This window comes from Macaca mulatta, chromosome 7 (assembly GCF_049350105.2).
Source record: "Macaca mulatta isolate MMU2019108-1 chromosome 7, T2T-MMU8v2.0, whole genome shotgun sequence".
In the NCBI taxonomy this organism is placed as follows: domain Eukaryota; kingdom Metazoa; phylum Chordata; class Mammalia; order Primates; family Cercopithecidae; genus Macaca; species Macaca mulatta.
Window position 1 is genome coordinate 108,217,855 of NC_133412.1, and position 13,231 is coordinate 108,231,085.

A 13,231-nucleotide genomic window follows, 5' to 3' on the forward strand; every position below is an offset into this window, starting at 1 on the left:
ATCTTGAACTCCTGAGCTCAAGTGGTCCACCCAACTCAGCCTCCCAGAGTGCTGAGATTACAGATGTGAACCACTGTGCTGGGCCCACAGTTGGATTTTCAAGGACAGAAGGATAATCAAGCACTTTGATTTGGACTTCTCTGTCCTTTCCTCTGCTCCAGTTACATGTATTTAAGTCTGGGCAGGCTTGAACAGTTAATAAAACATACTGTTAATGAGGCCATATTTACCAATCCGATCCCCATAGAAAATGAGAAAAATATGCATCACTGGCTAAATGGCTCTCATATTTCCAAATACATGTTTTTCATCAAAAAGAGAACAATTCTGCAGTATATCACATAGCAGAGACAGCAAATCATATGCGAGTAACTGACTTCCTAGAACGGGAAGGAGGCATTTATGACTCATTACCCAGTTCATACTTCTTCACTGTTAGGTGACATCCCCCCATCTGTCACACAGCAGATTATAGTCAGTGCAAGTAAATCATAAAAGATCTTCAGATAAACATAACCAAAGCATTGCTACTGTTTTTTGTACCTTTTTATCTCCTTGAAATTCACCAAATTTTTAATGGCAGTGACAGGAAAATAAATGACATTTTAAGAGTTTTCTGTAGTTATTGAGATTTAGATATAATAATATCCTCATGTAAGTTAGATAAGATTTTCTTTTACCTGTTCTTAAAGGATCTAAAAAGAAGAAGAACTTCCTAACTGCTGTACAAACATAAAAGGAGTAGAAAGATTTTTCCAGACCATCTAATTGTGGCAAAGTAGGGATAAGTTCCAATATGTAGTTTTCTAAATCCTGAAAATAAAACAAAATAAAGTGTTAAGTGTCCAATCTTGATTCTTCATTACATACTAGAATATAATTTCATTACTAAAAATTATTCAGCATTAACACTACATTGATAAAGAAATAAATTCATGACTATTTTAGTGGTAAAACTATTTTACATTAAATTTTGTTTCTCCTAATTTAAGTTTTAACATTTTTGAAAAGTAGTAAATTCTATATAGTTCTAAATTCAAAGGGAACAAAGATATTGATTAAAAAGCCTCTCACCTATTTCTTCTCCCCAGAGGTAACCTGTATTATCAACTTCTGATGTAATTTCCCAAAGGTAACAGATACAAATATGAACCAATACATATATATTTCTTTCCCTCTTTTTTTTTTTTTTTGAGATGTAGTCTTGCTCTGTCGCCAGCCTGGAGTGCAGTGGTACGATCTTGGCTTACTGCAACCTCTGCCTCCCAGGTTCAAGCGATTCTCCTTGCCTCCTCCTGAGTAGCTGGGACTACAGGCACGCACCACCATGCGCAGCCAATTTCTGTATTTTTAGTAGAGGCAGGGTTTCACAATGTTGGCTAGGATGGTCTTGATCTCTTGACCTCGAGATCCAGCCACCTCCGTCTCCCAAAGTGCTGTGACTACAGGCATGAGGCACCGCACCCGGCCTTTCCCTCTTTTTACACACAGGATGTATCAACATACCGTGAAGAGTGCTTTTGTCATTCAGTAATGTATTTTACAGTCATTCCATCTTGACTCTCAAATAGCTATATATTATATCATTGTATGGATGTGCCATATTTAACTAGGCCTCTATTGGGACATTTAGTTTTTTCCTAATATTTTGCTACATGAAAAGTAATACCATAAGGGCTAAGCTAATTATTCATTCATAGATATTGTGGAAGAATATAAAATACAATTTCTGTAAGTGGACCTGCTGGGTTGTGGCATATGCACATGTAGAAATTTGATAAGACACTGGGAAACTTCCCATCTCCCCATAAATGCCATGTGAATTTTATACTCCCACCAGCAATGTGAAGGCTATTTCTACAGTTCTGAATTCTGCACACAGGTGTCCCAGGAGCACCACAGTTAATGTACAGGGGTGCATCAGGATATTTTAAAATTTTGAGCGAAACAGCAACATTTGTCAGATACTGTGGACAGATATTGAAATAAGCTAGAACCATGTGCTCAAGGTAGTTCACATTTTCAATACTGAATCTCAATTCATACCTTTTTTTTGAGGCAGGGTCTCACTCTGTCACACAGGCTGCTGGAGTACAGTAGCATGATCTTGGCTGACTGAAACCTCTACCTCCCAGGCTCAAGTGATCCTCCCACCTCAGCCTCCTGAATAGCTGGGACTGCAGAGATGCACCACCACACCCAGTTAATTTTTTGTATTTTTGGTAGAGATGGGGATTCACCACGTTGCCCAGGCTGGTCTCAAACTCTTGAGCTCAAGCTATCTGCCCACCTTGGCCTCCCAGCGTTGGAATTACAGTTGTGAGCCACTGTGCCTGGTGATTTAAATTTTTTAAATCATCCAGCCCAAAATGTCATGAATATATTCCTCTTTTTTATTTGAGATGGACTCTTGCTCTGTCGCCCAGACCGGAGTGCAGTGGCGAAATCTCGGCTCACTGCAACCTCCACCTCCTGGGTTCAAGCGATTCTCCTGCCTCAGCCTCTTCAGTAGCTGGGACTACACTCCTGTGCCACCATGCCTGGCTAATTTTTTGTATTTTTTTGTTCGTTTGTTTGAGATGGAGTCTCGCTCTGTTGCCCAGGCTGGAGTGCAGTGGCGTGATCTTGGCTCACTGCAAGCTCCGCCTCCCGGGTTCACGCCATTCTCCTGCCTCAGCCTCCTGAGTAGCTGGGACTACAGGCGCCTGCCACCACACCTGGCTAGTTTTTTGTATTTTTAGTAGAGACGGGGTTTCACCATGTTATCCAGGATGGTCTCGATCTCCTGACCTTATGATCTGCCAGCCTTGGCCTCCCAAAGTGCTGGGATTACAGGCGTGAGCCACCACGTCCAGCCAAATATATTCCTTTTAATGACATAAATCTTTGCAAAGCTAGGTTTTGATGGTTCCTGTGGTAAAGGACCACAGAAAAATTAGTGAACAGGAATGAGGAGGACAAGTGTCCAGTCTAATTCCCAGGTTTAAGTAGTTGTACACATCCCATTAATAACTGTACTTAAGAATGAAACAAAAATATCTTCTTTCAACTTAAGTGTATTATTTTTTCAAGTGGCTAATAAGCTTAATGAATACTCATTAAATTGTTTGGAATTAACTGGCTAGTACGTGAAACTTCTAGGGATTTCTTTTGACTCAGAAGCACTGTGAAAGAATTACTCAAACGCTAAAAGTGTCAATTCAAACTTTTTGATCTTTGCTAATTTGATAGGTGAAAAACGGCAACTTAGTGTAGATTTATCTGGCATTTCTCTTACGTGAAGTTAGTTGTTTCTTATGATTAAGAAGCATTTGAATTTTACTTTTTATACATTATCTATATCCTTTGTGCAGTTTTCTATTGGGTTAATGGCTTCTTGATTTCTGGGCGCTTTTTATATATTAGGGTAATTGGCTATTTGTGATTGTTTCAGATATTTCCCCCAGTTTGTTGTTTTCTTTTTACTTTAACATGGGCTTTGCCCTATAGATCTTCTCAAAATTTAGCTGAACTTATTGTTTTCTAGACCTCTGGGTTTTGTCATACTTAGAAAGGCTTTCCCTATTACAGGATTACATTTTTTTTTTTTTTTTTTTTTGAGACGGAGTCTCGCTCTGTTACCCAGGCTGGACTGCAGTGGCCGGATCTCAGCTCACTGCAACCTCCGCCTCCCGGGTTTACACCATTCTCCTGCCTCAGCCTCCCGAGTAGCTGGGACTACAGGCGCTCGCCACCTCGCCTGGCTAGATTTTTGTATTTTTTAGTAGAGACGGGGTTTCACCGTGTTAGCCAGGATGGTCTCGATCTCCTGACCTCGTGATCCGCCCGTCTCGGCCTCCCAAAGTGCTGGGATTACAGGCTTGAGCCACCGCGCCCGGCCAGGATTACATATTTAAAAGCCTCCCATGGTTTCTTTCTCTCTCTTTTTTTGAGACAGAGTCTCAGTCCAGTCCAGGCTGGAGTGCAGTGGCACAGTCTCAGCTCACTGAAACCTCCACCTATTGGGTTCAAGCAATTCTTGTGTCTCAGCCTGACTAGCTGGGATTATAGGCACGCACCACCACGCCTGGCTAATTTTTGTATTTTTAATAGAGAGGGGGTTTCATCATGTTGGCCGAGCTGGTCTTGAACTCCTTACCTCAAGCTATCCGCCCGCCTTGGCCTCCCAAAGTTGCTGGGATTACAGGCATGAGCCACTGAGCCTCGCCATACTTTGAGTTCCTTACGTCCTCCATACGGCATCGAGAATGATCTTTTAAAATGTAAATCATATCCTGACAGACTCAGCTTAAAACTTCTGATGGTTTCCCATTAGCTTCAAAGTAAATCCAAAGTCCTTACTGTGGCCTAAAAGGCCCTACATGTGGCCCCTGCCTACTTGTCCAACTTCATTTCCGTTATTGTAATCCTTGTTTTAGCCACACTGGCTTCCTTATGTTCCTAGAACAGGTCCAGGCTTAATTTTGCCTTGGAGACACTGTATTTGCCGTTTCCTCTATACTATGTCTTCATAAGGCTGGCTTCTTTCTCATACTTCATGGCTAAAACTTAATCCCTATCTCAAAAAGATGCTCCTTCCAGCCTACCTGAAATTGTCCACCAATCCCAGTCATCTTCCTGCCTAGTTTACTGTTTTCTTTTTCTTTTCCTTTCTTTTTTTGAGATAGTCTCGCTCTGTCGCCCAGGCTGGAGAGAAGTGGCACAATCTCAGCTCACTGCAAGCTCTGCCTCCCGGGTTCACATCATTCTCCTGCCTCAGCCTACTGAGTAGCTGGGACTACAGGCGCCCGCCACCACGCCCAGCTTATTTTTGTATTTTTAGTAGAGTCGGGGTTTCACCGTGTTAGCCAGGATGGTCTCGATCTCCTGACCTCATGATCCACCCGCCTTGGCCTCCCAAAGTGCTGGGATTACAGGTGTGAGCCACCGCACCCAGCCTACTGTTTTATTTTCTACATATAACTTGTTGCTATTTGTTTTATCTGCTTATAATTTAGTGTCTGTCTTCCCACTCTGTTAGAAAAAGCAGGTCTAAGAGGGAACAAAAATTGTACTGTGTCCCTGGAAAGATTTTAAAGTATAACATTTAGTATGAGCTAACAGATTCCATCTACAGAAATTTGGGCCAAAAAAAAAAGAAAGAAAGAAAAAAAGAAATCTGGGCAAAACAGATTGTAACAAAGTAAAATGTGAGCCCTACAAGTTTAGAATAATACCTGCCCCCAAATAAATGTTTACTAACTGCTTAATAAGATTTAATAAGTGAATAACACTTTGTATACTCTACTCAGGTTATAAATGTTGGTCTGGAAGCCACTGTCTTTCAAATTAGTAAGACACAAAGCCTGGGTTTCAAAAGGCAATGGGCCAAGAATGGAAGAAATACTTTGAGAGAAGTGTTTTCTTTCATTGAGAGAAGGGGAAAATTATTCCTTTTTAGAAACAACTACAGAAGTACACTGTTTCTTTTCTCTCCCTTTTGCCCATCTCTCTTTCAATCTTTGTTTCCATACATGGAAAGAGGCAAGACAAGCAATAACAGGGGACCGTTTTTATAAATCAATATTGCTGTTTCTATAAATCAAGTGAACTGCTAACAAGAATTCTCAGAGCTAGGGAAGTACTGCAGTTTGGGACCCGACCGCTAAACAAGTACCAACAGGTGGCTAATTATGTCTTCCTTGCTAGAAAGAGATGGCCAGAAGCAAGAGCCTTTTATTGTCAAGTTGGTCTGAACCTTAAAGAGAATTGTAGTGTACCCCTGGAAAGGTTTTACAGTATAACTATTCAGAATGAGCTAATAGATTCTATCTACAGAAATCTAGACAAAACAGAATGCAACAAATTATAGCAGGAACCATACAAACTGTAACAAGAAATTTACATTTAACTCATATCTGAATAATTATTTGATTAACTTAGTTTATATTCATGCCCAACTCCCTTCCCCTCTCCCCTATAACCTTAAAAAAAGCACTGTATATTTGGGAAAAAAGCCTGAGGTGAAAAATAAGTCCATATAATTTAGATACCCGTATTTAGAAGAAGCATAGCCATTTGGGCCATGAAGTTATAATTCTCTGTTGATAACTTGGCCTAATTATAGCAGTGCCTAATAGGAAACAAGCAGCCTCTTGGTAACTGACCTAACAACCTTAAACCCAGAGGTGGGAATACAGTCACATTCATTTTCTCTCTCATATTTTTTTCTTTTTCTTTTGAGACATAGTCTTGCTCTGTTGCCCAGGCTGGAGTGCAGTGGCATGATCTCAGCTTACTGCAACTGCCTCCTGGGTTCAAGTGATTCTCTTGCCTGAGCCACTCTAGTAGCTGGGATTACAGGCATCTGCTACCATGCTCAGCTAATGTTTTTGTATTTTTAATGATGGGGTTTCACCATGTTGGCCAGGCTGGTCTCCAAGTCCTGACATCAAGTGATCCACTCACCTTGGCCTCCCAAAGTACTGGGATTACAGGTGTGAGCTACCGTGTCTGGCTTCTCTTATATTTTCTTTTTTTTTTTTTTGAGATGGAGTCTTGCTCTGCCGCCCAGGCTGGAGTGCAGTGGCCAGATCTCGGCTCACTGTGAGCCGAGATCTGGCCACTGCAAGCTCCACATCCTGGGTTCACGCCATTCTCCTGCCTCAGCCTCCCGAGTATCTGGGACTACAGGCGCCCGCCACCTCGCCCGGCTAGTTTTTTATTTTTTAGTAGAGACGGGGTTTCACCGTGTCAGCCAGGATGGTCTCGATCTCCTGACCTCATGATCCGCCCGTCTCGGCCTCCCAAAGTGCTAGGATTACAGGCTTGAGCCACCGCGCCCAGCCTTCTCTTATATTTTCTTAAAAAAAAAAAAAAAAGGTGTGGGGGAATTCTTGGCCCTTTAAAACATAGTGACACACTGATATCATTCATGAATAATCAAGTTTTTCAGTGATTTTTAAATGTTAAAATGCAACATTATTTTTATTTTCCCCTTTAAAAGGCTTTTTTATTTTTTTGAGATGGAGTCTGCTTTTGTCGTCCAGGCTCAAGTGCAACAGCCCGATCTAGGCTCACTGCAACCTCCGCCTCCTGTGTTCAAGCGATTCTCTTGCCTCAGCCTCCCGAGTAGCTGGGATTACAGGCGGCCACCACCATGCCTGGCTAATTTTTGTATTTTCAGTAGAGACGGAATTTTCCATGTTGGTCCGGTTGGTCTCAAACTCCTGACCTCATGATCTGCCTGCCTCAGCCTCCCTAAGTGCTGGGATTATAGGCGTGACCCACCACGCCCGGCCAAAAGGCCTTTTTTTATTTTTAAAGTTTGAAGAAAAAGAATCTAAAAAGGAATTTGTATAGTCAATAGACATTGAACACTTGTTTAGTAACACATGTCATTTATTTAAAAAAAAAAAAAAAAAAAGAAAAAACCAAACCCCAAAACAGAAACATCCTGTGTCTCAACAAAAACTATATGGAATCAACACCACTGAGGTCTGTGGAAAGAAAAAGAAAAATCTGTTCCCTTTGCTTTGCTGGAAGCTGGAAGGTGCTAGGCCCCTGTGTAGTAGTGCATAGAATTCTAGCTGCTCTCCTCTATTGAGCACACAGTATACTATGTCTCTATGTGAATACGGACAGTAAGCATTTACCAACCTCTCCTTGTCTACTGTCTCTTGTTTAGAAAAAGAAAACAAATTTTACAAAATGGGGTTATAGAAGGTCAGCAAAAGGTAGGTTTGAAACATTTGGATAGTTTAAAGTGAGCATTTTGACAAAGTTGCTTTTCCTTTGGCATGTTTAATTGTGATTTTTAAGGGACATCCTTGCATGACATTTTAAAAATAAATTCTCTCTTTTTCTTTTTTTTGAGACAGGGTCTCCCTCTGTTGCCCAGGCTGGAGTGCAGTGGTGCAATCTTGGCTCACTGCAACCTCCGCCTCCTAGGTTCAAACGATTCTCCCACCTCAGCCTCCTGAGTAGCTGGGATTCCAGGCGTACGCCACCACAGCCCAGCAAATATTTCTATTTTTAGTAGAGACGGGATTTCACCATATTAGTCAGGCTGGTCTCAAACTCCTGACCTCAGGTGATCCGCCCACATCGGCCTCCCAAAATGCTGGGAGTACAGGCATTGGGAGTACAGGTATGAGCCACCACACCCGGCCAATATATATATATATATTTTTTGAGGCAGAGTTTTGCTCTTGTTGCCCAGGCTGGATTGCAATGGAGCTATTTTGGTTCACAGCAACCTCCACCTCCTGGGTTCAAGTGATTCTCTTGCCTCAGCGTCCCGAGTAGCTGGGATGCTACCACAGGTGGCTAATTTTGTATTTTTAGTAGAGACAGGGTTTCTCCATGTTGGTCAGGCTGGTCTCGAACTCCCAACCTCAGGTGATCCGCCCGCCTCGGCCTCCCAAAGTGCTGGGATTACAGGTGTGAACCACCACACCCAGCATAAATGCTCTCTTAATGATGACTTTAACCCTGCCACTCCATGGGAGAATCAGTAGAATCTGTAGGATCTTATTTGGAATTGACATTCTCTATTGTAATTTTGTTTATTTTTAAATTTGTTTTTTGTTTCACTGAAAAGATGATGTTCAATTTTAAAAGTTGAAAGTGTACAAGTTGCTTTGTTACGGTAAAAGTAAATATGTACACACAAACACGTACAAACAGAAATAAAACAAAGCATTATATGAATAGCCTGTAATCCCAACACCCAGTGATAACTACAGTTTACATTTTGATGTCTATAAGAGTTAATATAATGTCTATAAGGTTAATACTTACAGATTCCCGAAGGTACCCCTGCCCAGCGACATCATATAAACTGAGTCCTATTCTTGTTTGATGAAGCCAAACTGACAATAAATAAGAAAATGAAATGTAATTCTTAAGATTTATCCTTTAGATATGAAAAAGGAGATAAAGAGCTAGATTTGAGACGAGCTAATCTAGTAACTCTAAAAACATTTCTTCTCGCCACAAAATTGCTTGAAACAAAAAACCATAGAATGGCAGAGTTCAACAATTCTATCATGACTAAAGCTATAATAAAACTGACACCTTGAAGATACTGTTCTTTACCAATTAAACTTGGTGTTCCACCAAACAGGAACAGCTAGTATAATGTTATGCCTTCATTGAAGCTGCTTTTATTTCTGAGGTTAATTACAGCAACCAATTATTAAAGATTGTATACAGTAGGCTTTCACAGATTATTATAGCACTTGTAGGAATCATAAGTCCAAGCTGTTTAATAGATGCTCCTTGAAACTGATATCGCAGTTGTGGGTTTGAAACTATCCTTTCAGTCAACTCAACTTCTAATATCTTGGTAAAATAAAATTATCAGTAAATTGAAATTATTTCAAATCACCATACATTAAAATCCTTGGTTCAGCTCTTAATATTTCTAGTCTACTATTATCTTTAAGATACATGAAGGTTTAAAAACTTTTTGTTTTTTTATGATAACCCAAGTTTATGTAACACATCTTGGTCAAAAGATAAGAAGTTCTACTTCAAACTTAGAGTGATTTCACATGGAAGAAATACTTATAAAAGCACAGACCAAAAACCTACTTGCTTCCCACATAAGGAGTTCAAGCACAGTAAAAATGAATCACCTTTTCTCATGACATAATTAAAGAACTGCATGATGGAAATTCTTCCATATGAATCTGTATGAAGGAGTTTAGCAAAGACTTTTGCTGTGAAAAATTGCCTAAGAAAAGAAAATAAAGATTTAAATGATCTGCCAACATAAGAGAAAATGCCTTCTACATAAATTAGAAAATGGCATAAATTCATACAATTAAAAAATGAAAGAACAATAGAGACTGCTTATAATTCAAAAACTTAAAGTATTAAGCCCTACTTTGTTTTTTTGTTTTTTTTTAAAGAAACAGAGATTTGGCCGGGTGCGGTGGCTCTTGCCTGTAATCCCAGCACTTTGGGAGGCCGAGGTGGGAGGATCACGAGTCAAGAGATCGAGACCATCTTGGCCAACATGGTGAAACCCCATCTCTAGTAAAAATACAAAAAGTATTTGTATTCAGTATTTATATTGTATTATACTGTATTTATAATTATAATTTTATTATAATTATAGTATTTATAAGTATAATTATAATAATAATATATTATTCTTACTTGCACTTGGGAGGCTGAGGCAGGAGAATCACTTGAACCCAGGAGGCGGAGGTTGTAGTAAGCCGAGATTGCGCCACTCCACTGCAGCCTGGCGACAGAGCAAGACTCCATCTCCTGTCCTCAAGTGATCCACCTGTATTGGCCTCCCAAAGCACTAGAATTACAAATGTGAGGCACCATGCCTAGCCTAAGTCATAAATGTTTGCATTCTTTTTTTTTTTAATTAAAAGTTTTATTTTGCAGAGATGGGCATGTGAGCCACAGTGCCTGGCCTTGCATTCTTTTTTGTTTGCTTTTGTCTGTCTTAAGGCTGAAAGTGTCATAAACTATATTCTTTTTTTTTTGATGGAGTTAATAACTTCATACCAATGTGATTTTTTGACTGTAAATAATTTTATTAAATTTCATTAGTAACTTAAATTGACTCAAATGTCATACCATTTACTTCAATTAATATTTGAGGATTTATTTTTTTTAAAGGCAGGGTCTTGCTCTGTCACCCAGGCTGGAGTGCAATGGCTTAATCACAGCTCATCCTCCCGAGCTCAAGCAATTCTCCCACCTCAGCCTCCTGAGTAGCTACAGGTGTACACCCCCACACCCAGATAATATTTTTATTTTTAGTAGAGACAAGATCTCCCTAAGTTGCCCAGGCTGGTCTCAAACACTCCAGCTCAAGCAATCCTCCCACCTCAGTCTCCAAAACTGCTGGGATTACAGGTATGAGCCAGTGTGCCTAGCCAATATTTGAGGCATTTAAAATGCTTAACATAACATATTCTTTTGTTATTTATATTATTCTTACTTGCACTTTGCTCCAGCCTTTTCACCAACCTTCAAAAAGTTTTCATAATTGATCATCGCTTCCTCTCCAATCATAGGTGGTGTCTGGTGTTTGTCCAGCAAAAACCATAAGTTCTTAAGAGAATTGTGGAAGTGAAGATGTTATAAGTTAAAAACAAGATTTAATAATGTAGTTAAATGCGTGCTTTCCACTAAAATGATAGTTTGTTAGCAGAGTCAATATTAAGATGAATCTCATGCCCTATTGTCTTTTTGATTACTAACAATAAAAATAACATGTATTGAGTGCCTACTAAGCTTTTGATATACACTTCCTCTTTAATCCACATAACTCTATGATACAGTTAGCTATCCCTACTTTAGAGATGATAATCCAAGCACAGAGATGTTAAGTCCATTGCCTAAAGTCGTATAGCAGGGCTGGGATTTGAACCTCTGTAGTCTGACCCTACAGCAGTGGTTCTGAACCTTGGCTGCACAGTATAATCACCTAGAGCCTTAAACAACAATAACAAACAACACTATTTTTGGGGTATATGACCCATGCAAACTCAGCAGTTGTTTCTGGTGGGAACTGCTGCTTCAGAGCCTATGCAGTACCACTCTGTAGTATGGACTCCATTAGGCACTAAAAAATCTTGCATGATTTAAGTAGTACAAATGGGAAATGGTTAATATCTAAAGCAACTTTTTGCTTAGTTCTTACCTGTAATTCTTCATTATCTAACAGTTCTCTGCTTTTTCTTTGTAGAAAGACAGCTCTTGATTCCTCTCTTAATTTCTGTAGTAACACTTCATCTTCAGCAGGCAGCTGAAAATAGAACATAAATTTCTACATGTAAATTTTAGACTACTGGATCCTGTAAAATGTATGTGGTCTCCTAAAATAACTGTATGCCACAGCCTCAAATTATTTCTTGTATCTCACCTTAATTGTGCTTAACATTTGTTTAACCAAAACTGATCCACAGAGAATCAGTGATCAGCAAGGCTGGATCTCTGCCCTGAAAAAGCTATTCTAAAAGCTAGTCTAGTCCAAGTTTCATTTTATTTCCTTAAAGCACTGTGTTTCCATTGTCACCTTAGAATGATACAGAATTGGCTGGGTGCGGTGGCTTCCTTAGAATGATACAGAATTGGCTGGGGGCGGTGGCTCACACACCTGTAATCCCAGCTGTTTGGGAGGCAGAGGCAGGTGGATCACGAGGTCAAGAGGTCGAGACCATCCTGGCCCCGCCCCTACTAAAAACACAAAAATTAGCTGGGCATGGTGGCATGTACCTGTAGTCCCAGCTACTCAGGAGGCTGAGGCAGGAGAATTGCTTAAACCCGGGAGGCGGAGGTTACAGTGAGCTGAGATTGTGACACTGCACTCCAGCCTGGTGACAGAGTGAGACACTGTCTCAAAAAAAAAAAAAAAAAGATATAGAATTAAATGAGGATTAACTGAAGATTGACAATTTCAAAACCACCTTTGCAAAATTATAACAGTGAGAAAATGATGACAGTGAAAGAGACCTGACCTAACCAACTCCATCTTGTTTTTAACCTCCAATCTGCCCTTGGTCATTCCTGGGCATGGGCCAAGATATTAATAAATTTGGGAGAAATTTAGTTTATGATTTAAATGATAATAGCTCATCCTCAAACTAAACTGCCTTTGTAAAACTAATGAAAGGCCACCACGTCAGGAGGATGAGAAAGACCAGAATTCTGCTAAGATGGAGGCCAGTTAAATGATTAGCAGTCATTATTCCAGAGGTCACAAAAATCTGCAACATCCTCAATTACTCCTGTAAGTAACATCACTATTGTAGTACACAAGACCAGCCTTTTGAGATGTCTTCTCAGGTTTTTGCACTTCTGACTACCCAGTGGCCCCTCTTGGACCAGCCACTCCTCTGTGGCCCCAACCCAGAAGCAGACTCAGCACGCAAGGACCAGGACTGTTTTTCCATATCCGTGTGATTGCATCCCCAACCAATCAGTAGCACCCATTCCCTAGCCCTCTGCCTACCAAACTATCCTTGAAAAACCCTAGCCTCCAACTTTTCAAGAAGGCTGATTTGAGGAATAATAAAACTCCTGTCTTCCATTTAGTTGGCTCCATGTATATTAAATTCTTTCTCTCTTGCAATTCCCATCTTGATAAATTGGCTCTATCTGGGTAGCAGGCAAGAAGAAGCTGTTGGGTGGTTCTCACCTGTAATTCTTCTTGTCCAGCAAAAACCATTTATTCTTCTTGTCCAGTTTTAGGAAAGCATGCCTGTTGAGATTGGAT

The 13,231-nt window shown here is 40.2% G+C and overlaps 1 protein-coding gene and 1 long non-coding RNA gene across 5 annotated transcripts in view; one reads left to right on the forward strand and one right to left on the reverse strand.

The window, feature by feature from the left end:
* The window catches only part of PPP2R3C (protein phosphatase 2 regulatory subunit B''gamma), a 36,738-nt gene that overhangs the window by 12,215 nt on the left and 11,292 nt on the right, over window positions 1-13,231 (reverse strand). For all 4 annotated transcript variants that reach the window (XM_015143567.3, XM_001084437.4, XM_077940897.1 and 1 more), the window contains 5 exons: window positions 11,657-11,761; window positions 10,952-11,064; window positions 9,621-9,718; window positions 8,782-8,852; window positions 681-813 (listed from right to left, as the gene is read on the reverse strand). In XM_015143567.3, the coding sequence (XP_014999053.1) occupies window positions 681-813; window positions 8,782-8,852; window positions 9,621-9,718; window positions 10,952-11,025 (376 nt within the window). In that variant the 5' untranslated portion in view covers window positions 11,026-11,064; window positions 11,657-11,761. The remainder of the gene's footprint in view (window positions 1-680; window positions 814-8,781; window positions 8,853-9,620; window positions 9,719-10,951; window positions 11,065-11,656; window positions 11,762-13,231) is intronic.
* On the forward strand, window positions 3,573-4,681 carry LOC144330216 (uncharacterized). The gene is made up of 2 exons (XR_013396202.1): window positions 3,573-3,843; window positions 4,610-4,681. It is a non-coding gene; the product is annotated as an uncharacterized LOC144330216 (long non-coding RNA).